At 42.8% G+C, this 26,666-nt stretch overlaps 1 protein-coding gene across 6 annotated transcripts in view; it reads right to left on the bottom strand.

Annotated features, from left to right (window-relative positions):
* Positions 1 to 26,666, bottom strand: part of LRP1B (LDL receptor related protein 1B) — a 2,031,260-nt gene that overhangs the window by 951,333 nt on the left and 1,053,261 nt on the right. For all 6 annotated transcript variants that reach the window (XM_068245873.1, XM_068245875.1, XM_068245874.1 and 3 more), the window contains exon 12: positions 20,627 to 20,807. In XM_068245873.1, coding sequence (XP_068101974.1) covers positions 20,627 to 20,807 — 181 coding nt within the window. The remainder of the gene's footprint in view (positions 1 to 20,626; positions 20,808 to 26,666) is intronic.

The raw sequence follows: 26,666 nt of genomic DNA, 5'->3' as shown, positions 1-26,666 counted from the left end.
GCCCAATAAACAGGTTTTGTGACCCTAGGCTATGACCTCTTCGGCCTAGGACTGCATTGAACGCGACCCACGCATTGTGCGCATTCTGGACAACACCAATTACTGGGTTTATACCCTTCTGGATCCACGGTACAAACACAATGTTCCAAAACTGCTTGAAGAAAGAGCCAGACAGGTCAAAATGGAAGAATACCAGCAGGCCCTTGTGGAGACTTTAGAGAGGAGATTGACATCCTCCCCCTCCTCTAGCCAGTTGTACGCCGACAGACTGACTTCCGCAAACCCAGGACGACCAGGAGGGCAGCAAACAACACAAGCCGCAGCTAGTGCCCAAAAGGGAATGGTATCGGCAGTGTCCTTGGAGTGGGAAAATTTTCTGACACCCATGCAGCAGCACACAGAACAGCAAGCGTGCAGATCCACCTCCAACACCGATCGCCTGGAGAAGATGGTCAAGGACTACATGTCAGATGGCGTAGCTGTGTTGAACAATCCATCTGCACCCTTCAACTATTGGGTATCGAAGCTAGACACCTGGCACAAACTGGCAATGTACGCAATAGAGGTGCTGGCTTGCCCGGCAGCCAGCGTTATGTCGGAACGCTGTTTCAGTGCTGCCGGAGGCATCGTCACAGATCGGCGGCGTATCCGCCTCTCCACAGAAAATGCAGACCGTCTGACTCAAATTAAAATGAATCAATCCTGGATTGGAAACGACTACGCAACACTCCCGGACCCCAACCAAGTAACATGAACAATGAACATCTGTGATGGGTTAGCGTTTCCGGTCCCTGTTTATTGAACCTCTTATCTGTATTACATTTATGACTGCATGGCGACAAAATGCAAATTGCTATCCGCACGCTTCTTGTCCTCATGCAAGGCCTGGGTTGTTGTGTCTCAAAGCGTGGCCTTCTCCTCCTGCGCCACCCTCCTCTTGTTCCATCACGTGTGCTGCTGCTGGGTTAGCGTTACCGGTCCCTTTTCCTGGAACCTCTTATATGTATTACATTTATGACTGCATGCCGACAAAAAGCATGTTACCTGTGCAAAGAAAACAGACATTTCCCGCATTTAAAAGACAGTTTTCCCTTTGAAACTTTAAAATCGATTTTCTCAAAAACTATAAGCTCTTTTTGCTAAATTTTTTTTCCCTCTTGTACCCACTCCCAAGGTGCACATACCCTGTAAATTTGGGGTATGTAGCATGTAAGGAGGCTTTACAAAGCACAAAAGTTCGGGTCCCCATTGACTTCCATTATGTTCGGAGTTCGGGTCGAACACCCGAACATCGCGGCCATGTTCGGCCTGTTCGGCCCGAACCCGAACATCTAGATGTTCGCCCAACACTAGTTCTAGACACTTATCTCTAATGTCTACCGGATCAAAATTCCAGCTGTCTAGTTTTGTGAGTGTTCTAGCCATTGCAGTTGATGTAAAGATTACTGTTTACCTCCAACTTCAAAGAGAAATATCACCTTGAGTACCTGTAGTCAGAAACCCCTTGGTAAGCAGGCAGCATACAAATGTGCTTACTATCTAATACATTTTGAAATATGCTTTTCCTGCCGTTAACCTGAGCACCAAACTGTTAAACGTTTTGTTTAGTGTCTAAAACAATGCTCTACAATCAAAAACATCTTCTAAATGGAAAAATAACCACTTAACACAATTATGATTATGAACACATCCTGGTTTTTACCATAACTTCCCACGTTGCTCTACTAGCTATTAAAGAACACCCCTTTTCATCCTGCCCAATCTTAAAGGACCAATATCGTGAAAATCATACAATTTAAAGAACATGAAAACGTATTCAAATAAGAAGTATATATTTCCCAGATTAAAATGAGATATAAATTACTTTTCTCCCATGTTGCTGTCACTTACAGTAGGTAATAGAAATCTGACAGAACCGACAGGTTTTAGACCAGTCCATCTACTCATGGGGAATTCTCAGTGTTTTCTTTATTTTCAAAAGCACTTAGTAAATGGCAGTTGCTCTGTCCAATTGCCAAAAAACTGTGCAGCGAGCAGGGAGGCTGGCCTTTGTATAAATCCTTTTCAAGGAGTGTTTTTATAAACAATAAAGGCCATGCAAAGAATCCCCACTGAGGAAATGAGCTGATCCAAAACCTGTCGGTAATGTCAGATTTCTACTTCCTACTGTTAGTGACAGCAACATAGGAAAAAATTGATGGCTCATTTTACTAAGGAAGAAACATACTTCTTATTATATGTGTTTACATGTATATTACACCTTTTCACGATAGTGGTCCTTTAACATCCCCCCGCCTTCATTTTTTTTCTGTGATCCTAATCCCCTCCCCCCCTTCTAGTGTCAAACCCCATCCTGATATGGGGGGGGGTTAGTGTTAAATATTGGAGAGGGAAAAACTGGTGGTTCTTTTAACAATTTGTTAAAGATAACCTAAACGTCACAATGGGCAATCTGCGCATGCACGGTTCTCAGAAAAATGAGCCATGCAGCATGCACAGAACTGGCAATGGGAGTGCAATAAAGATTGGCGTGCAGACAGGGCTGCACATGCACAGTCACCGTGACTCACGTGTGGGTCATACATGTAACTCGGCCACCAGCGGGAGAATGGAGAGGACACGGCGGGACCTCACAGACTACGGGGGGCTGGAAGAAACCCCAGGCAAGTAAAAGGCTGCTGATTTCTGTTCAGGTTTCCTTTAAAGGAGTCATCAGGCAAACTATAGTAAAATGAGTGGTACTTACCGGGGGCTTCCTCCAGCTCCGAGCTCCCAGGATGTCCCTCGCCGCAGCTCTCCCCACAGCCGTTCGCCGCAGGTCCGACACGGTCCCGGCAATGACGTCAGAGCGACCTCCAGGTCGCTCTGTACTGCGCATGCGTGAGCGGCGCTGTTAATCACCACCACGTGGGCCGGAGCGGATTGCGCAGGCACAGTAGTTCTGCGCTTGCGCAGTCCGCTCCGGCCCACGTGGTGGTGATTGACAGCGCCGCTCACGCAGGCGCAGTACAGAGCGACCTGGAGGTCGCTCTGACGTCATTGCCGGGGCCGGGTCGGAGCTCCGGCGAACGGCTGCGGGCAGAGCTGCGGCGAGGGACATCCTGGGAGCTTGGAGCTGGAGGAAGCCCCCGGTAAGTACCACTCATTTTACTATAGTTTGCCTGATGACTACTTTAAGGAATATAGAACAATTAAACCATGAAAATCGCAAGACAATAATCATTAGCAAAAATGCAGTGTGTGCTGGAATTCCGCATTTCCATGTCTTTTTAAGATATGCAAATCAGAAGTTTGCCCTCTCAAAACAGACGGCATTTTCAAATATTCAGGTTGGAGTGAGCATTAGATATCTCCCACAATGCATCACTGCTGAATATGCAAACTGTCCCCTTGTTGTCCAAGAAAGCTAAACACACCTCCAGAACTGCTGGAATACTATGATATATCCGCTTATTAAAGGATACCAGAGGTGAAAAACGTTGGAGAAACGGGGGCATTTATGGGGAGCTGTCCTGATGGCCACCGCTCGCCCTGTTCTCCCCTGACACTCCTCTTTCTCACCTAAAGCCCCTCTCCCGTAGCTTCTTCTAGGTTGCCGGAGTTAATATCACTGCGCAGATGTCAGCCCGTTGCTCGTGTCATACAGCGGCTGGAAGCACTCTGCGCACTCCTGGCCGTTGTAGGACGTGAGCAGCCGGGCCGACATCTGCGCAGTGATAGCGACAAATGGAAAGGCGCCTCCTTATAGATTCTAGTTTTTGTTGTTATTTGGGTGTAATTATACAATAAACCAATTCCGTGTTGCATTCTTACATGTAATACTTGACTGCAACTTGGACGCAATCCAACTACACCTTTAAATTATTGTTGGGTGTGCCCCCCTTCCCATTTCCAGGGCACAATTGCATTGCATACCATCAACACAGTTTTCCGTAGATCCGTCTCCCCCGTAAATGCCCCCACCAGATGCCACATGCTTTTTTTTAAACTTGAATATTCTTTTTTTTTTTTTTTTTTTTTTTTTTTTTTTTTTTTTTTCCTTCTTTTCTTTCTTTTTTTTTTTTTTTTTTTTTTTTTCTTTTTCTTTCTTTTTTTTTTTTTTCGAACTCAGCGAGGCTTGACCTTGCCCATGCCGGACCATAATTCGAGCTTCATTGAAAGTCTCCATATGTCCGGCTAGAGGTTGCATCATAGTTCGATTAATCTTATTTTATTATCTTAATTTATTAACCTCAAGTGGACAGAAAAAAAAATAAAAAAATGCCTTCTAGAGCTAAGTATGCTATAGACCCCTAAACCAAACTACATAAATTCTTTTCCACTTATCCTCCAACACACCCCCCTCCCCCCCCACTCCGTCATTCCCACATCTTTTAGACAAAGCATCCAGACCACATTCAAAAACCAAGTATCCCATTCGTCCCTTATCCTTCCTCCCTACCCGCCCGCATTCAAACCACACCTACTCATTTACCTATTAACCAGGTCTACACCAGAGCCTCCAGTTTCTGTTGATTCCTCTTCCTTCCATAGCAAATCCATCCAAAATTCCTTTAATCTTTTTAACCTATTAGGTCCCCTTATATTCTCTGATCCCTCCGACAGGACCTCCTCCCAAAAAGAACTCATCCCCGTCAGCCATGTTTCAAAAGCTAATGGGTTCTTATCCTTCCATTGCTTTGCTAAAATATTTCGTGCCACCAGGCTCCCAATTTCTCTGAGATCCCTAAATTGGGTATTCTCTTCAGCTTCTACCACTCCAAATACTGCTTCTAAACAGCTTATATGTATATTTCTTTGCATATATTTACTCCAAAAATCCTCTAATACTTGCCAGGATTGATACACCCGGGGGCATGCCCACCACATATGAATCTGGTCCCCTCCCTCCTGGTCACATCTCCAACAGCGATCCACCCCATTCACGGAGAACTTAGCCAGTCTGGACGGGGTAAGGTGCCATCTAGATAGAATTTTGTATTGAGAGAGTTGACATCTACGGTTCGGATATTTCCAAATAATCTGATAGATCTTATCCCATAGATCTTTTCCCCAGTTGCTTCGTATATCCTCTTCCCATTTTTTTTGCCATATAAGGGGTTTCTCCGGCTTTCCCCCTCTAATAAATTTATATATCCGGGATAACAAGTTTGCCGGTCTTTCCCTAAAAAAAATAAATTTTTCTATCTTGTTGATATTTGTTCTTATACCCAACCTTTTCTTATCTAACGTTCTCAGATAACTATTGATTTGCATTATACCCCATGGACAAATATTGTTCTCCCTTCTCAGGGAGCCAATAATCCTCAAATCATGATTACCCAATAAATCCAAAATCCGGGTCTCCTTGTCCAGTCTGTTAGAGACAAACCAGCCCCTTTGGATACCTGGAGGAAATTCCTCATTATCTCTTAATGTGACCAGGGGGGAGGTACCCGCCCTCCTATCCCACTCTACCACAAAATCATACAGCGTCCTGAGTGTCGGGGCAATAAGTGGATGTGAGGCCCGGTTTTTTATATCCCGAATGTTTCCCGGTATCCAAGTAAATAGATGTTCAAGATCTACTTCCCCTTCTTCTGTCGCTACCCACAGTTTCTCTTCAGAACCTACCCTCCAGTCAATCACCCTTGCTAGGTGTATACTTTTATAATAGGTTCGGATATCCGGGGCATCCATTCCTCCCTGTTCTCTCTCCCTCATCAGCTGGGCATATTTAATTTTGCGTTTCCCATTAGCCCAAATAAATTTTTGAAGGATATTATTCACATCCATAAACCAATAATGAGGTATGGCTACCGGGAGACATTGGAGTACAAATAAAATCTTGGGGAGGATAAGCATCTTAATAATATCCAACCTTCCCAGGGCATTAAAACAGGGACGGTCCGCTCCCTTTAATATCTTTTTACAGTTCTTAATTAGTAGGGGAAAATTATCCAAAAACAGCATATCTGGGTTGCTACTTAGCAGGATCCCCAGGTATCTGACAGAGTCTTCACACCATTCTAGTTGGTTTGATTTTTGAATTACTGTTCGTATCTCATTTGAGCAACCTATATTTAAGATTTTAGTCTTCCCGTTATTAATTTTAAAATTTGAATGGATACAAAATTCCTCCAATAATTCCCAAGTTTTCTTCAATGAACTTATTGGTTTTGTTAGGGTCAAAAGTATATCATCTGCATAGGCTAGTAGTTTTAATTCTGTTCCCTTCAGTGGCAGCCCCTCTATCTGGGGATCGTTCTGAATTAGGCTAATAATCGGTTCTACGCAGAGGTTGAAGAGGATCGGAGACAGTGGGCACCCCTGACGTACCCCATTTTGTAATCTAAAACTTCCCGCTAGGGAGCCGTTCAGCTTCACACTAGATGACTGATTCTCATAAAGTTTCTTAATTCTATTGATAAATGTTTCTGTAAGGCCATATTTCTGTAAAGTTTTAAACATAAATTCTCTTGAGATTCTATCAAATGCCTTTTCGGCGTCTATTGTTACTACTATCGCTTCTTCATTTTTTTTTTTACAGGCATGAATAAAGCTAATGGCAGCATAGATATTTTCCTGGATGTGTTTATTCCTCCTAAAGCCACTTTGTTGTTTACTTATTATATGTTCTATGGCATTCTCTAATCTTGAGGCCAAGATTCTCGAGTAGATTTTTACATCTGTATTAATCAGAGATATCGGCCTGTATTGTTTACAATTTTCCGGGTTCCCTCCCTCTTTCAGGATTACAGAGATAAAAGCCATATTAGTTTCTTTAGAGAAGGTTATAGGAAATGTGTCTTGATTAACGAGGCTACAGAATAGCGGGGCCACCTCCTCCGCTACACATTCATAGAATTCCCCAGGGAATCCGTCCGGGCCCGGACTTTTCCCCTTTTTCAATTTGCGTACCGTCTCTTTAAATTCTGACTCCGATATTGGAGCGTCTAACATTGCCCACATCTCCTCTTCAACCTCCGGCAATTTCACCTTCATCAGATACTCCCCGGGGTCCTGACCTACTGCACTGCTCAAATTATACAATTTTTCATAATAATTGGTAAAAACTTCCCCTATTTCTTCGGGTCTAATCTTTATCTCTCCATTATCATCTCTAATTTTTTCAATGTTATTATTCCTCTTCATTCCACTTTTAAGGTAATTTGCCATAAACCTACCAGATCTATTAATATTTTTTTTAAATGTGATTTTATTTTTCCTAATTTCTTCTTCACAGTTCCTATCCAGAACTAAATTTAATTCTGTTTTTATTGTATTTAATCTAGTAATATTATCTATTGATGGGTTTTGTTTGGCTACATTGTCGGCTTCCACCAATTTATCTAATAGGGTATTCGTCTTCTGCTCTCTCTCTCTCTTTAGGGCGCAACTTGAATATTCTGCCTTAAAGGACCACTATCATGAAAAAGTAGGCAGTTTAACTGCCAAAGTAGTAAGATACCAGCCAGCCCCCCTACTCACTTGCACACTGTTTTGTCAGTTAGAATTTGCAACTGCTGTTCAGGAAATGTTGTTGAAAACAAAGAAAACCCTGAGAATCCCCCATGAGGCGATGGACTGGCCCAAAACCTGTCGGTTCTGTCAGATTTGAACTGCCTACTTTGTTCGAGATAGTGGTCCTTTAAAAATGCTCTTGTGTGTATACATTTGACTTTAGTTTAATGTGTACACAGATATTCAAGTTAGTATTTAGTTGAACACTTTTACTTTATGAAGTCATTCATATACAATGTTTAATCTTCTACTATTGTTTCAACTATATGAATTGTATCATTATTCCTTATATGCTGGAAAGTCAATAAAAACAAGAAATAGAAAAAAAAATGCTCTTGTGTGTACTGGAACATTTCCATGAGTGGAGATCTCACATGAGAGCATTTTAAGGGCTTTAAAACACTCTCGAGCCTCAAAGGATATCCATGTAAACAAAGCTTTAGAATACGGTTTATAAACCACTCCTACTGCTTTTGTCTTGGTAAATGGAGTCTGTGCACTGGCTAGTCGCTATCTACCTCCTGTGTACTGACTGTCGGCGATGAAATGTAATTAATAATGATAGCACAAAGCTATTTTAGAAGAAAAAATAAATCTGGTGATGTAAGTACATTGCATTATTGAGCAATTATTTTAAGTACACTTCCACTAAGTTACCCATACAAGCTCTTAAGTCTCCATCCTCGTTGTCTTCTGTTACCCAGCGCAGATACACACGGCATTATATGCTTGAAACGTTTTAGTCTTAAAACGGACCTGAACTCAGAACTTCCTCTCTGCTCTAAAAGATAAGCAACAGCAATAAAGGAAAACATTTCTTTGTTACAGCAGATACAAATCCTGCAATCAATCTGCATTGTGTCTACGTCTTGCTTTCAAGGAAGCAGACATAGGGTAAACATCCTGTGTTTACATATTAGCTGCTCTGCTCAGGCAGCCAGCTGACACAGCTGAGAGATCGAATTGTAGTTGTGATGAGTCACAGATGAGGGGGAATGAGGCCGGTTTCACATCGGAAACCAGCGTTGTCATTGCGGTGTGATTGGATGATCACATTACACCACCAAAAACAAGCAGATACCTGGGTTAAAGTGGACCTGAACTCAGAATGTCCTCTCTGCTCTAAAATATACACAACAGCATAATAACCTTTAAACAAATAATATTTCTTTGTTACAGCCGATACAAATTTTAAAATAAATGTGCACAGTTTCTACTTTTTGATGCATGGAAGCAGACATATTGTTAACATCCTGTGCTTTTAAATGACCTTATCTGCCATTTCTGCCATGGCAGTCATGTGACACAGGGCAAAGATCAAATTACAACTTGTGATTAGACACAGATGAGGTGGAATTAAACAGGCTAAACTCTATAAATAGTTACAGGGTGCATTTCTCTATGTTTTATGTGCAAGTGTTCAGGTCCACTTTAATGAGCGTGAATGTCCAAATCACATCATAAATGAGGCTTTCTACCGCTAACTTCCTGTGGCGAAATTATGCATTGCATTCTAGTGTCCTGAAAAAATGTGTGTCTGCGCATGTTCAATGCAACGCTAACACGAAACAGTTTAAAATATCTGCGGCACTATTACATGACTTGCAGTCAACGTGCGTTACCACAGAAGCTGTCCCATAATGTGGTGTTGACCTAGCGTCAGAGATTGGATGCTTCCAGCGCATTGCATGGGATCTGAAATGTCCCACGGACTTTTATTGTTTTAGCATCACCGTGCGTTAAAAACGGGTAATGCACCGCAATGAAAACGTGCAAGTGGGAAAGGGGCCTTAGACAGGCAAAACTCTCTAAACACATACAGGGTGCATGTCTCTGTGGTTTCCTTCTGTTCTGTGCCAGAAGTTCATGTCCACTTTAGGCTCTGTCCTCTGAACAGGCAAGGCAACCAAGAGAAAGATTTACATCTGATAAAAAAAGCATTTTCCCACCAGGATAAAATGTAGCCAACACTTTTAAGAGCCGTCTATTGCTAATGTGTTGACCTAACAAGTGCCCGTCAGTCATCACGTCTTTTTTTTTACCTCCATAAAATCGACAGCGATCAATCCACCTCCTAATATGCTCTATAGGTTATTGGCAGGAGGCTAATGAATGATTTAACCGTGGACGACATGTTGGGGGCTCGTACGGTTTGCTCTTGTGATCGATAAGCAGTATTCTGATGCCTTCATAAATAATATACAAGACTAGAGTGTTTGAGTGCTGTCCTAAGGACAATTCGCCTTTTACGGCCACTTATTCTATTTCCTTGTTCGGGATTGAGAAGAGGGAGAGGATGAAGTGCTTTCGCAGCAGGCCCAGTAGCCGGGTGGGCAGCGATTTAAATAGCCGTGCCTCTGAGCGATGCTATAAATCTGACCAGAGCTACAGAACATTAAAGAGGGCCAGCAATCACTCTCATTTGTACATCACTTGTCTAATAGACATACAGACAACCTTTTAGGCCTGGGTCAATATTCCTCCCTGCGTGTTAAGAAACACGATAAATCAATGGGAGGCCTAAAAACATTTATAGGACTTGTTAAAGGATAATTATGTTTCCTTCTTTGGAAGCTTTGTTATAAACGCCTGGCTGCAGTTACGGGTTACTGTCAGGAAGAGGTGGATGCAGGCTGAAAAGGATCCCTGTGAAATGAAAAAAGACCTCTCTCTTGGTGGTCATTGTTGATCCATGTTTGGGTTGCAGTCTGGCTAGACTGTCTCCTAATGGGACACCCAGGGCCAGTTCGTTCTAGACGTTTTGCTGCCTGAGGCAAACTAGCAGCCCATCCCCCCTTCCCAATTTTGAATAATCGCTCAACACCTGACAATTTAGTCTGCATCATTTGATGTTTTCACATGACATGCTGCAGCTCAACCCAATAGCACACTGGCTGTGAGTCTGTGACAAACAAACTGCTCACCCTCAGCCACTCCATTCCTCCTCACTCTGGACAGCAGCTTCACCTTCTCCCTTCTGCTGTGCAAGTCAAATAAAACACTGCTGCTCTCCTGCCTCCCCCCTCCACACTCACTGTCAGACTCCTCACACAGCACAACAAGCTGCTTTTCACCAATGATGACCTCTTCACCTCGCTCTCCTCTCGCTTCTCCTCCTACTCTGACTGCATGCTAGTGTAGTGTAAACACAGTACAAACATGCTGCTTCTGTAATCTCTGCACCTGATGCAAATGTTTCACCTTGCCTCATCATGAGAGAACCAGCCCTGGGGGCATCTACCGTCTCATATGTGCCACTGGAAAGAAGTCCTGTGAGGTTACTAACATTTATACAGGAAAGCCTAAAACACGCATATGTTTAATAAAGGCGCCCGTTGGAAAGGGTGCATGAAATAGCCGATAGTAAAATATCAGTATCCGGTATACTGAGTTCTGTGATTGGGCTGAAATTGCCGAGTTGCGGTAATGCGGTATTTCCGTGGTAATCCAATCTCTGTTTGGAAATGCCGATTTAATTTTATTTAAATTACGCAGGAATGAGCACCCCTATCCTACATGTGATTTCCGATCCACTAACACTGTTCTCCTTGTCTTCCTCTCTGGTCACCTCTTCTCACTCACGCCAACAAGACTTCTCTTGATCCTCTCCCCTACTCTGAAAGACCTTCCCTTACACATCCGCCACTCACCCACACTTAAGGTAGCCATACATCAGACGATTTGGCAGCCAATCGGCCATCCGATTCGATTATTATAATCAAATCCGATGAAAATTGGTGCCGCCAAGTGCATGCACGACCAACAATGCGACCAATTTCTGGCCAAAATTGGTAGCATTAGTCAATCACACATGCTGCAAGATGTAGGGCCTACTTGCTCAATCAGGTGCGTGGGGGTAACGGCATGCGATATTGGGACGAGCAACGAACGCGATGAAACCCACGGGACTGTCCCCCCCTAATGTTATATGTTCCCCCCGGGGCACAGTGCAAGTCATACATTACTTGTCCGCGGCCTCTGCTAGCTCCAGGCTTTCTCCATTCTCCATACATGCGCGCCTCACGTGGCTGTCTAGAAAGTGCACGTGTGTGATGTTAGACCTCACACATGCGGCCACATTACTAGGCAACCACGTGGTACACGTGTATATAGAATGTAGAAAGCCCGCCAGCAGAGGCAGCGGACAGGTAATGTATCACTTGCACTGGGCACCGGGGAAAAGGGGGGGGTACACACACACATTAAACGTTAGGTGGATAGCATCGGGTTGGTGAGGTGGCCGGAAGCAGTGTCATGAGGCCAATTCCTGATCAATTTCAGCATGTTTTATGGGCATTGGGCAGCTGACAGATCTCTCTCTAATCAGATTCGATTAGAGAGAGATTTGTCTCTTGGTTGAATCGCTAGATGTATGGCCACCTTTACTCTTTTTTTATGCACAACCTGAAAACTCGCTTTTTTAGACAAGTCTACCTGGCAGCTGACCAACATTTTTCCTTTTCATACAAAGCTTCTCTTCGCCTATTGTCCGATCCCTTAACCCTTTAGACTGTAAGGCCGATTGGCCAGGGTTCTTTTTCCCTTTCGTTTCTTAATGCCGTGTAACGAGTATTATTTCACTGCATACACTGTAATCCCCCATTGTCTTGTAACTACCATATTTTGCTTATTTTTGTATTATTATCCTTTGTATTCTGCTGTACAGCACCACGGAAGATACTGGTGCTATATAAATCAATAATAATAATGATATGTCAGACCCCGAAATTTGCAGGAGCCAAGATGGCCGCTTTACTGATACATAGAGACAGCACAATCTGTAGCCAGCAAGGCTACATTGTAACGTGCAATACTCAAACAATATTATTTAGGCGTGAAGAACGCGTCAGAGATGAGATAAAATACAGAGCAGACGCCGTGTACGCTTCTATCCCGCGTGTCACTGAGCTGAGATAGTGACGGACTCCTCGGGGAGCTCTAATACAATTTGTAATTAGCAGCGTCACAAATGAATGTTGAATGGCTGAGATTAGACCATGGGGCTAGCAACAATATCCGGATCCTCACTTGACTGTGATTAAGATGTGCTTAACCAATTAACCGGAAGATGAGATGTCAGTGATCAGAATGATTAGGTTACGGAGTACACTTGCCGATGACCTCTATGGATAAACAGAGCACATTCCTAGTTCTCAATCACGCCACTGGAAAGAATTTCTTGTATCGATCTTTAATTTCCAACACCAGTTTATTTTTATTTATTTTTTTATCTTAGTTTTGATTACAGAGAGGAAAGGCCGGAACCTCTTTTGGGTCATTAGCGCTGTTGTGTCGATTATCTAGAATGTTCTTTACTTTCCGTCTCCTTGGCCAATGTTTAGTGGGAAAGAAAAATGAAGCAAATATTCTCTAGAGAGGATAGACACTTCTAAAAAAACAGAAAGTCTTGAAAGCGCTATAATTGCTCCTCTTCCGTCCATTTAATTCACAACCTTGGAGACTGTAAACAAGAGAGTGGTGGTGTTGCAATAGCAATCATGCCAAAGCCTTCTTCTCCCCAGCAAAATTGTGATTGGAAGAACCCTCTCCCCCATATTCACACCCTCTTTAGCCATGCATCTACGGTTTTAATCTTATTTTATTGTTTGGTCATAAAAACAGAAAACATAGGTTGATAACCCTGCCTGGCTGGGATGTTTGTGACTCTTGTTTCCATTCATAGACCACCACACAGGCTCCGATGCCCTGGCAGTATGGGGCATGCTTCCCCAGTTAGACACTGTGGACTGGACACCGATGATCAAGCCTGGACACCATGCTCATTCAAACAGCATTCGAAAAAGGAGGGGAGGAGGCAGCTATCAGTTATGTGGTCTTTAGATCACCTTAAAGAGAAACTCTGACCAAGAATTAAACTTTATCCCAATCTGTAGCTGATACTCCCTTTTACATGAGAAATCTATTCCTTTTCACAAACAGACCATCAGGGGGTGCTGTAGGACTGATATTGTGGTGAAACCCCTCCCACAAGAAACTCTGAGGACCGTAGTACTCCTGGCAGTTTCCTGTCTGGGAACCTTGTTGCATTGTGGGAAATAGCTGTTTACAGCTGTTTCCAACTGCCAAAAAAGCATGCAGCAGCTACATCACCTTCCAGCAGTAAAAATGGCAACGTGTAATAAATGTCAGAATGTAAATCAGGGATTTAAAAGATTGTACAATGGGCAAACACTGACTAAATCATTTATACATAATTATTGTAAAAATGAAGCTCTTTTTTATTACATTATGTTCACTGGAGTTCCTCTTTAAGAAAAGGTATTTGGATGCACTATAGCAGATCCTTCTACAGTTGTGGGGTTAGAGAAGCACACAAGGATGGAAGAAACCTAAAGGGATCCATACACTGGTCGATTTAAGTTACTGATCGACAGCTGATTTGAGCGCTCTGATCGAATCGGCTAAAAATCTATGCAGCAGGAAGCATGATTGATCGGCCTATCAATCGATTACTGGCTGATTTTGATCAATTTGCTTGATCGGTCCAGATGGAAAATCTAGATTGATCGATTGCTGGCAGCAGATCAATGGCCCATAGAGCTACATTGGATCGAATGGTGCAATGATACATTTTAAACAATTTTCAATAGATTTAATTCTGAAATCTATTGGAAATCTGTTCACTGTGTGTGACACACATCAGATAGATTCCTGTCAGATTCGACCTGACAGGCATCTGACAAGAATCTATCTGATGGTCAAATCTGCTGCAAATCTATAAGTGTATGGCCACCTTAAAGAGACTCTGTAACAACATTTTCAGCCTTATTTATGTTATCCTAGAAGTTCCTATACCTGTTCTAATGTGGTCTGGATTACCGCAGCCTTTCCTAGTTACACTATCTCTGTAATATAAACTTATTTTCTTTGTCAGGCGTTGCCGACCCAGGGAGGAATGGGCTGCCTCTATTGTAATGAATACAAGTTATGCACACCCCCTGCAGGCTCTGTGTGCTTTGTTTACTCCTCACAGACATCGATGCAGTTTGTGAGGCTGAGGGGGGGGAGGGAGCTGCCTGTCACATGCTGAGAAACTGTGAGAATCCCAGACTGGTTAGCGGCCATGTTTTTTGTTTGTAAATACTGCCTAAAACTGGCGATTAAAAGCCCGGATCGCGGCAGAGAGCGGCAAAAACAGCAAAGAGGGATCCAGGAGATCACAGTGACTGAATTGGTTTGTTTTTTATTATACAAGTCAGACAGTACAGATTCTCTTTAAGGCCATATGCAATTAACTTTTTCTCCTGATTTTTCTCCTAGGAGATAATTGTTCATCTTCAATGCACTTTGCAATGGAAAAAGCACCAAAAAGTAAGTGAACAAAATTCTATCAAAATTATTTTGATTATGTGTTTGCTTGCTGATGGTTTAAAAGGCATTTTATTTACAAATCTAAAAATACTACTAAGGAGAAAACTCAGGAGAAAAAGTGAATTGCATATGGGCCCTAGAGTTTATCAATATTTTATCATCAGATCACTGCCACCCAATACTGATTTTTCTTTTTTTTTTTCTTTTCTTTCTTTTTTTTTTTTTTTTTTTTTAAATAAATTATCACCAAATGGTTGTTAATTACAGTAGAGTCTCAGTTACCGAGCACCGACCGGGATCGGCTGATGGCAGATAAGTGTGCTTTCTGGTTGCCAGAGACGCAATGTTAAAAATAAGCCTAACTAATGCAGTGCTATACTCCACTCTGTATACAGTACATACCATTAACTCTGTATCAAGTGTTAGAATACATTAATTGAAAGTATATTAACCTTGGGGGAGCCATGGATCCCAGTCTGTAAACACCGCAGAGCCCAGAAACAGCCTAAGAAGTTGGCCTTTACCACTGTGAGTACTGCCGGCAATTTGGGCTGATTGATTGAGTTGAGAATGCTCGGTTGCATTCCGGATAACCGGGACTGTATTAGCATCTGAATGACCATGTATAGTGGAGACTACGTTGGCCCTCGGTTGCCTCTGCTTAAGGTTCATATTCATCCGATATGTTTGTAAATCTCACTAAGTGCTCTTGTACTCATTTGGCAATTGGCACACTTAGGTTCATTTGGTTCATTGGGCACAAAATGTGACTTGCCAAAAAACAATGTCAGTCCTGAAAACCCATCTACACCCACTGTGATAGTCATTTGTTCTATGCCTGACCTTTTCACTAGCTATTATGCTCCTATACTTAAATATATCTGGGCACAGAATTCATAATGCTGCCTTTCATCCTGGATATAATCAACTGCCATGTACGATTCCCATCATCCGCTTCCACGAGATGGACAACGTCACCTAAAATTGGCAATTGTACGATGATGAATACAACTTCCCAGCATCCTTATGGATAAGCAGATCCACCTTGATTATTAGCGGGCTTTCCACCTAGATGTGGGTCATTATTTTGAACGGTGATTGATCTGCACATCCCCGTTTGCGGGAGAATTTGACACACTAATTCAGAGGTGATCTGTCACTTTCCATCTAAATGGCAGGAAATATTAGCTGGTCCAAAAACCATCTTTCAAATTAGTCTTGCGAGGGGGTCTGACGGGTAAGTAATTGCTGAAAATGCCATGACTGACATAAATGAGAACGCCTCGCTAAAGTTGTGTGAAGATTTCACCGTGTTAGGTGTCCCTTGAAGGCGTTCAGGCCAATCAATCATATATTCTTTCTATAACTGTGCATATACTCACTACAGGGTCCAGAAGCCTTAAATACAGTATACAAATATAAAACCCGGCGGTAAAGAACCAGAGATAAACAGTTATTTGTAATCAACAGCATGTTCATTCTAAAGCAGGGGTATCAAACTCAAATACAAAGTGGGCTGAACACTGTACACTGGGACCTAGTCGCCGGCCAAAAATGTACACCGGGACCTAATTGCAGGCCAATCTCAATGTCTACTGGCCTCCTTCCTCCCTTATAAAGTTCTCTGGTGTCTAGTGGTCCTAACTCCCCTACACAATTCCCTGGTGTCTAGAGACCCCCTCGCTCCCCTATACAGTTCCCTGGTGTTTAGTGCTTTTCCCCTACCTCCCCACATGGCTTCCTTGGTGTTCTAGGGCTTCATCTTCTCTATAGCTTTCCTGGTGGTCTGGAGTGGGCCATATATAATGCAAAGTGGGGAAAACACCTGAGGGCCAAATCGAATGGCTCTGAGAGCCAAATTTGGCCTGCAGGCCAGAGTTTGACATGTATGTTCTAAAGGTTCTAATTGTGAAATTGTATCTGTATAGGAAGGGGCCTTGCCTTCAGATCAGTGTCAGGTAACAAGCCCTCAATGAGGCTGTCTATTGCACTGCCTGACTTTCGAGTAATCTAATTTAATTTTCAGGGTGAGTCAATGAGGTGTGACCATGTGATGCTGGGAACACACAATGCAATTTTTCGACCAAACGGAAATTTTTGATTATTTCTGACATGTCCGATCTGTTTCCGATCGAGAAAAGGATTGATTTTGCAGAGTTATCATCAGAAAATTGATCCCTTTATCAAATCGGGAGCAGTTTGGACATGTACACACGGTACAACTTCCTCTCCGATCCCCCGTCGATCGGATGGGAAATTGCATCTTGTGTTCCCAGCATGACACCCAAAGTGGTTAGAACAATAGATGTAGCAGTAGAGTATTGTATTGTGTTAGCCATCAGTAAAATAAAGTTTTGAATTAGGAAGACACCATTTATTGGCTAAATTAGAAGAGGAAAAAGAGTAAGCTTTCTTCAAACTCAAGCTGCTGATTTTAAATTAAGTCTGAAGAAAGCTTATCGGCTGAAAGCTTACTCATTTTCTTTTAAGTAAAGGTGGACATACATCTAGCGATTTGGCTTTACGTTCGACGATTTGATCCTTTTACTGAATCGAGAGAGAATCAAGTGTCAAATTGACCAGCTTAGTTGATCGAGCAGGATGGAAGGTATTGGTTGATGCACAGAAATTGGCTACTGTTCATGTGATCAACACTGAATTGATCTTCGTATTCAGAGCATGGTGGCACAACATCGATTAGATCAGGGGTCCCCACACTTTTTCTGTCAAGGGCCTAGGTCAACATACTTCAGACTGCTGGGGGGCCAGAACATACATAAAATGATGTTGAAAAACATTACATTGAATCTATGTATTGATTTTCCCCCAATCTTGCCTGGAGGAGAACTCCCAGCAGCAGCCATGCAGTCATGCGGTGTGATGCACCAGACAGTGAAGCATACCCAAGCGACAACCTGCCGTCCAGTTGGAGAGCAGTGTCACCTGATGCGGAATTGGATTGGAAGCCAGCGTATGACTGCTCACTGTCTTCTACAGCATGTGGATGGGGCCAGCGCTGCTATTCTATATGCAGGCCTTCGATATTTAAAGGTGCAGTGTGCCACATCTATAAGTTATACATTTGGTGTTTGGGGGCCAGTGAAAAGGCCTCAGGGGGCCACATTCGGCCCGCGGGCCTTAGTTTGAGGACCACTGGATTAGATCAATTAGTGATGGGGAATCCCATAGGATATCGCTTCTAGTGTATAGGCCACTAGTCGATTGACTTTTAATCAACCACACAGAAGCTAATCTCCCATTAAAGTTGATTGCTTTGTCGCTAGATCACAAAATCACAAGATCTATGGCTACCATTAAACAAATGGTATCATCTTCATTCAAAACTTCTTGCTGGAACAATAGACGTTAAACTTAATTCTCTCAATATGCCTGTATTACGTCAGAAGCCACTGCCCTTGTTTAAAGCGGACCTGAACTCAGAATGTCCTCTCTGCTCTAAAAGATAAGCAACAGCATAATAACCTTTAAACAAAAACATTTCTTTGTTACACCTGATACACATCCTAAAAAAAAAAATCTGCACTGTTTCTACTTCCTGATTCATGGAAGCAGACATATTATTAACCCCGTGCTTTCAAATTGCCGTATTTGCCATAGAAAGTCATGTGACACAAGGGAGAGATCAGATTACAATTTGTGATTAGGCACAGATGAGGGGGAATAAGACAGGCTAAATTCTCTAAATACATACAGGGTGCATTTCTCTATGTATTTCTTCAGTACTGTGCAAGAGTTCAGGTCCACATTAAGTTTTCTTCTTAATTTGCAGTCAGGAGATCATTTTCCATCTTGGTCAGAACATAACTTTTCAGAACCTAAGATTTAAAAAAGTACTAAAAAGTAGGGATGAACAATGAGATGCAAATACTTTTGAAATTATGCAAATTTTTATGCAAATATATGCTGCTTGAAAAAGGACCCAAAAAGGGACCTGGGTTTACAGTAAATTGATTGGTCCATTTTCAAACTGCATACATTTGCATAAAAAAATTGCATACATTTGCATCAACTTGGAATAATTTGCATTTCTTTGATCATCCCTCCTAAAAGCAATAAACAGTAATATCAAACTTAGGCTGAGTATTTTCCTACTTGCTAGGGTTTAAAAGGCGTTTTATTGATAAGGTGTGAAAACATCCCCTGTAAGTAAACTCATAAGAAAGGTAATTGAATAAGATCCCACGGCCTTTATTCAATTCAGGGATGGTCGTAGGCAGCCAACTTCGCTACGCTGGAACTACGCGTAGTTTTACGCAATTACGCTTCGCCAAACTACGGCTTCAAAATCAAATATTCCTTTAAAATGCTTATACCAGGAACTCTTGCGTACATTCCCCCTTCCAATGCGTAAATTTGTAAGCATACAATCGGTACTCCGCTATGTGTGAATTCATAAGCATAGATTTGAACCTTCACCTACAAACTACAACGCGTAGATGCAAACTACGATGCGTAAATTCGCACTGGCGTAGTTTCTGCTTATCCCTGATTCAATTCACTTTTTCTTCAAAGTTTTCTCCTAGGTAATAATTTCCCACCTTCACACAAATTACTTTTAAGCCACCAGAAAGCAAATAACTAAGACAATGTGCTTTCACCTACTTTTTGGTACTTCTTCAACTGCAAAGTCTGAAGAGGGTAGAGTGAAGTGTTGGCACTTAAAGAGACACTGCAGTCTCTTTTTTTTACCTTATTTTATTATTCAGCTGTCTTCTGCATTAAATTATAAGCTGATTCGCTGCATCCCAGTGGCAGAAGGAGTTATTTATGACCCAGAAATAGCCCAGCAAAGTTCCAGGATTGCATAATTTTGCTTCCTGGTAGAGGCAGAGCTGTGCGCAGTAGCTCTGCCTTTTCTCCAGTCAATCTCTGCCTCTCCCCGCCCCTCTCAGTCTTCTTTCACTTAGAGGGGCAGGGAGAGGCAGAGATCAGCGGAGATTGACTGGAGAAGAGGCAGGACTACTGTGCACAGCTCTGCCTCTACCAGGCAGCAAAATCTTGAAAAGTCGTGACATTTTGATGGGGAATTTCTGGGCCATAAACAACTCGTTCTGCCGTGGGGATGTGGCCAATCAGCGTATAATTGAATGCTGAACACGGCTGATTAAGAAAATAAGGTTAAAAAAAGAGACTTCAGGGTCTCTGTAAGTGGTCAGTTTTTTCCTTAAAGCTTCAGCATGCTCTGGCCGCAAATGATTTATGACTATAGTAAAAGATGGAGATGGAGGTTGGTACTGCTGTCACAGTTTTTTATTCAGCATAAATAGCATGCATAAGCATGTCATCAATTGCATAAATTGCATGGCAAACAAAATGGGTGCACACATTGGTCCTGGTGACCTGGTGTGGGTTGTGGGTGCAGGGCAATGATAGCCGGATGGCCGTTTCGTGCAGATAGCGCTTCTACGGAGGCTGAACGTATTCCGTAGAAGTGCCATCCACTCAAAACACAACTGCAACTCCTTCTACACACCTGGAGAACTTCTGTAATGTGTGACACGCCCATCTGACAAATTGCTGTTTGCATGAAATGGCTGCATCGGAAGTCTGCTTTAAAACATTTTTTATAGAAGCTAAAATTATGATTACAAAAATCCTTGTGATGTGTGAATGTGAACTGATGGAATTTGCTTTCTCTCAAAAAAAAAAAGTGAAATTCCACTTTAGAGACCATATTCCCCGGAGTTATTTTCCTGTAACCACCCTTATCCCCCCCACAGATATAATTAATCATGTCATTTATAATAGATATGTCTGTCTCTGCTCTTACCCGTTAACAGGATCTAACACAATTCCCCGGGGATGTGACATCTCCCCCTCTATTAAAGTTTTGCGGCTCTGAGATGCTTTCTCCAGGCGGGCTACGTTGATTGTCTTCTTGTGTCCATCATTTGTCCAATATAAATTATTACTGAGCCAGTCAACAGCAATTCCCTCCACGTTGTCCAGGTCTGTTTGATAAACACATTAAACACATTTACTTTAAATATTCAAGTTGGTTGACACTTCAAACAAAACATTGAACATCACTCACTGTACCCCGAAGGGTCTCACAATCTAATTTTCCCACTAAAGTCTATAGCCTAGGTTCTCAACATTGAGGCCAACAGTGGTGCTCGTATACCCCCAATCACAAATTCGAGTGATCACGAATTCGACTCCGCCCACTTACAAATTGACTCATGATTATGAATACGAGTAGAAAGGGATATCCAACGCGAGTGTGGTTTTAAGTCAAATAACCGCATGTAATCATAATGACTCCTGAGCAAAGCCAGACTGAATGCTCAGTCGGGGATTTTATCAGGGCTGCTAACAAGCAGGCTGAGCAGTGAAGGAAGAAAGAGAGCAGGGTAGGTGTTTTCTCTAATGTTCCCACTGATGTATATGGTAAAATACAGGAGGGTGCTTCATCTCTGGTACACTTTAAAAGCGCTAGGGAAATTAAATTTCAAAGTGCTTTTTAAAGCGCTTAGCGATTTTCCTGTCCTTTCTATTGAATCACAAATGCTCTGAAAATGGTGCAGCAGCCGTGTTTGCGATTGGATAGAAAGCTCATCGATCATGTGAGAACACTCGCATAAGCGAACATTACACAAACGCTTTTAAGGCGATCTTTAAAATCGCTAGCTCTTTAAAAAAACAAACAAACAAAAAAAACCCTAATGTGAACAAGCCCAAAGAAAGCTTGTGATCCTCTTTTCTCTTCAGAGTTCAGATAAAAGAAAAGTACATGGATGGATCAGTTCACACAAACTAAACTTTCAGCGATGGGTAGTCACTGATTGGTTGTAACAGCTACCAGCTCTCTCGTATCTCCTCTTTTCCTCTAATGATAGTGATTGGCACAGAATTCGATGCTGCCTGCCCTCGAAGCATTGCACAAATTTCTCTGCATTCAATAACAATCGCTTCAGAAGCAGGGATGTGCTCATTATCAGTCTGATGAGACCCATCCACAGCTTGAGCACCGCTAGCCATTCTCACATCTGTTGATTGCTAATACCAGACCATAAACATCTCTTACTAAAAATGACATCTCGAACTACAATTAGCAGCATTCATTGGGGACGTAATCGATGCACTGAATGAATCCAACTGGCATTGACGAGGGTCAATGGAGAATTTTTCTTTTGCTGAGAACAAATTGGCAGCTGTCTTATCAGGGCTGTGTGCTGCCTCCCTCGGAATCAATATTAAAAGAACATCTCCATCCCGGTGCCTGACTGAGGAGTACGAGGATGAGGGCCCCCTCTTGAAAGCTTGTGTACATAACCCTTTGGACGAGCTCAGCACAAAGCCTTTAAATGCTGCATAGGCGGCTCTTTTGCCCAGACTGTTGTACTGAGAACACCCTGTGGCAAGATCAACAGCAATAAGACCAGACTAGATGCTTGCATGCTGTATACGGCATGTCCGACTTCCGTCAGGTGTCCAGGAAATTTGGGCAGGCTGGGACTTTACATTGTATCACCGTAATGGAGTCGGCAAGGGGTGTAACTAGAGAAGAGCAGCCCTTGTGATTACAGGGGAGCCCAGAGCTGTGGGGGCTCCCATCTACTAACCTTCCCTTCCTCCTGTATAGGGGACTATACAGGTGTGTGTTGTGGCTACACTTGTTATGGGTGTGAAGATCATGATGACCACTCTTGTTTTATGACCCTTGGGGCCCCCAGGGCATGAAGGGCACCAAAGGGAGGCAAGGGAACATGGGAGGGTGAAAGCCATCAAAGTTTTGCTGGGGGGGGGGGGGCATGAATTGTAGGTACGCCACTGGACACGGCCATAATGGACATATTGGCATGTCTGAATAGATCTTATGCTTAGCATAGGATCTGTCAACATGTCTGTTCTGTGAAGGGACATATTTTGGCATAAGTGTGACTCTAACCTTAGGTTAAAGTCCAGTTCCATAAATAAGTAAGCTGCTGACTCCTCCAACCTCACCAAACCTAAACTATGTTCATCAAACCCTCCCATAAAAATATGCAGAGTTTTAAAGTGGATCGGAAAAGTTTCCCCTCTGCACCAATAAATCTGTCCCACAATTGTAAATTGAAAAAATATGATTAAATTAAATGCGCACCTTCCACTGTTCCTCGACCCTTGTCATGTGGTTTTGCTAACATAAATAGCAGTAGTGATTGGCAAGTATCATCTCCCAAAATGGAGACATGCGATTGTCGCTAATTTTCGAGTGGAAGGGAGGAGAGCTTTGCCTGCTTAAAGAGGAACTCCAGTGAAAATAATTTAATAAAAAAGTGCTTCATTTTTACAATAATTATGTATAAATGATTTAGTCAGTGTTTGCCCATTGTAAAATCTTTTAAATCCCTGATTTACATTCTGACATGTATTACATGGTGAAATTTTTACTGTTGGCAGGTGATGTAGCTGCTGCATGCTTTTTTGGCAGTTGGAAACTGCTGTAAACAGCTATTTCCCACAATGCAGCAAGGTTCACAGAAAGGAAACTGCCAGGAGTACGTACTTTTCTTGTTGGAGGGGTTTCACCACAATATCAGCCATACAGCGCCCCCTGATGGTCTGTTTATGAAAAGGAATAGATTTCTCATGGGAAAGAGGGTATCAGCTACTGATTGGGATAAAGTTAAATTTTTGGTCGGAGTTTCTCTCTAAAACCCCACTGCCATCAGGCAGCTTTGCCTCTCCCTGGCCGCTTCCCCGGCTCCCGCATGCCGATCCGTGTGAGAGACACACAGAGCAGCTCTTCCATAGAGATGACCCAGACAGTTCGCCAACGAGCATTATTCTGTGACTGCAAACATCGGCTGTTCGCATTCGCCCCCTATACATCATCATTGAACTAAACTTTGACCCCTTACCTCACAATCAACAGACACATGGCAGCCAATCAGCTATCATCCCTTCCTGGACCCCCCACACCCTATGAAAAAGCAGTTGCAGTGGCCATATTGGATCAATAATTTTCTGCTTGCTGCTGACTGTTAGTAAGAGCAGGGTCAGACTTGCTGCAGATAGGTAGGGAAAAGCATTAGCTAGGCCTGTGTTCTTGTTCCTTACTTGCTGTGAAAGCACCCCAAACAACCCTTTTGAGGGCTAGCACATCGGTCTCATGTAATTTTTTTGTGTGTGACACTCCACAGCCCACTGACACCCAGAGCTGTGTGCACACTACTGCTGTTGCCTCATTAAGTTGCAGGCACAGAACCACTCCAGTGCATTATTATTTCACTGTATTCTGATAGTACTATTGGATTTCTCTGTGTGAGGCACTCCGCAGCCCACTGACACCCAGAGCTCTGCATAATGCGATTTCTGCCCATTAGGATTTAAAACCTGACTTTTTCATCAACTCCGTAATTTTTAGTGGGACTTTTGGCATGGACTTTTGGCATGGATCCCCCTCCAGGTGTTAGACCCCATGAAACAACTTTTCCATCACTTTTGTGGCCAGAAACAGTCTTTGTAGGTTTTAAAAATCACCTGCCCGTTGAAGTCTATGGAGGTTCGCCAGATTTGCCTGTTCCTGAACATTTTGCAAAAGTTCACGTTCGCGAACTGAAAATTCTATGTTTGCGAATCGCGAAAACGAAAGTAATGGATGGCCACTGGAGCGGCAGTGAGCGGGGAGGATTGCAGCAACGCAACACAATGGCCACTGTGAACCTAGCCTGAGCCTCAAAGAATGTGATAGCTGCACTGCTTAGCAGTAAACCAGTAACCTTTTCCCTCATATTTCCATTTCCTTCATAACAAAAGTAAATGGCTGCTGCATTGGGATTTGTATATTAGAGTAAATGGCAGACATGATTCATGTATACAGGGCCGGATTTACCATAATGCACTGTAGGCCTACAGGCGCCTGATGATGAAAAGGTGGCTCCCTCCCCGAGTGCCTCTCTCCCTCCTTCCCTATGCAGTGTCCTGATGAGAGTGTAAATGAGAAGTTACTCCCCATGATCTCGGCATTCCTCTGACCAGATCTCCCTTCAGTCGGGGGCACCAGTAGCTACTTTATACTGAGGGTACCTCTAGCTACCTAATACTAAGGGACACCTGTAGCTTTCTATGACGGGTAAGGGAGAAGTGACAGCTGGGCCAGCCGACACAGTTACGGTGCGGTATAGCAAGGGTTTGTAGGTTCATGGACGGTAAAGTCTAGGGTGCCGAGACATCTGAGCCTATAGGCTCCTGTGAGGTAAATCCGGGCCTGCATATATAGGAAACTAGCTAAGTTTCATGACAGGACTATGCATGACTTCTTTCAAAAGTTATGTGGCTCATTCACATATCCTATTTACACTTAAAGGGACAGACCCAACTCTAACTATAAAGGCCTGCTTACATGAACTACAGCAATGGATGAGTGACAACTGGCTGAAACTAAATGCAGACAAACCTGAAGTCCTTCTGATTGGAGGGCAGCGCATGACAACAAAACAACTTAACTTGCAGTCTTCACCACTGGGAATAGGAGGCACGGATCTATGCAGCTCTGATCATGTGCATAGCCTGGGAGTTCTAATTGATGGGGATTTAAACTTCAGAACTCAAATCTCTGCTGTGGTGAAATCATCCTATTTTTACTTTAAGAACATCGAAAAATCCAGCACCTCCTCCCCCCAGAAGATCTACCAACCTTAGTTCATGCCTTCATTACCTCCCGACTGGACTACTGCCATGCTCTCTACACTGGCCTTCCAAAAAAAGGACTTGTACCAACTGATTAGGGATGATCGGAACCAGCAAATTCCGTTCAGCCGGAATTCACAGATTCCGTCAATGATAAATTCCGTCGCTATGAAAATTCCGCCGAATTTGTATAAAATTACGCGGAATTCCGGATTCCGTCTGAAATTTTTTAAAAAATCTCTCTCCTCCTCCTCCTCCTCCTCCTCGTATCATCCTCCTCCATGTATCATCCTCCTCCTCATATCATCCTGTAGGGAATTGCAGTTTTCCAAAACAGCTTACATATCATGGCTGGATTTGAACCCAGGTCTCAGTGTGTAGTAGGTATCTGTCTTACCCTGTAGACCACCATACACACTACATGCTAAAGCTGGCCTAGCATGTACCATTATGATCAATTCAATAGAAAAAGTAGCATGATTAAGGATTTGTACTTTTTTAAAAGCCAGCTTACATACCTTGGCTGGGATTTGAACCCAGGTCTCAGTGTGTAGTGGGTATTTGTCTTATCCCCTAGACCACCAACCACACTACATGCTAAAGCTTTGCACAGCGCAGCACACAGTGGCATAGATGAAATGTGATTGCACATTGTGTTCCGATCTCAAGACCATTCTGCACTTAAAGTGGATCCGAGGTGAACTTTTACACATTGCATAATTGCATTGCTTTCCTATTGTTTCTAGGGCATTCCTCAAGCCAAATACTTTTTTTTTTGGTTTTAATACTCAAACTCCCTATAAACTAAAAAAGCCACGCCCACAGGTTTTCAGAGAGCCTTGGCAGTAGCAAGGGCTCATGGGAGCTCAGTCTGGGCAGGAGAAGGGAGAGGTGTCACTAGCCAGAGATTTCAGAGGCAGAGGGGAGGAGGGAGGAGGAGAGGGGATTAGGCTGATGGCTCAAGATACAGATAAGCCTGCCTCTGTGTAATGTTTACAAACAACATGGCTGCTGTCATTGTATCACAGGAATTAATAATCATATTCTATTAAAACTGTTTGTAGCTAGATTTGCTGTGTAAGCCATCTAAACTTTAGATAAGATATATAGACAAATTACTTGTTATAGTTAGTTTTTCATCTTGGATCCGCTGTAACAACGTGAATGAAGCCAAAACGATTACATGTATTTGC

Source organism: Hyperolius riggenbachi, chromosome 7 (genome assembly GCF_040937935.1).
Source record: "Hyperolius riggenbachi isolate aHypRig1 chromosome 7, aHypRig1.pri, whole genome shotgun sequence".
In the NCBI taxonomy this organism is placed as follows: Eukaryota; Metazoa; Chordata; class Amphibia; order Anura; family Hyperoliidae; genus Hyperolius; species Hyperolius riggenbachi.
The sequence above is the reverse complement of the archived record's forward strand: the minus strand, read 5'-3'. Positions and strand labels throughout refer to the sequence as shown.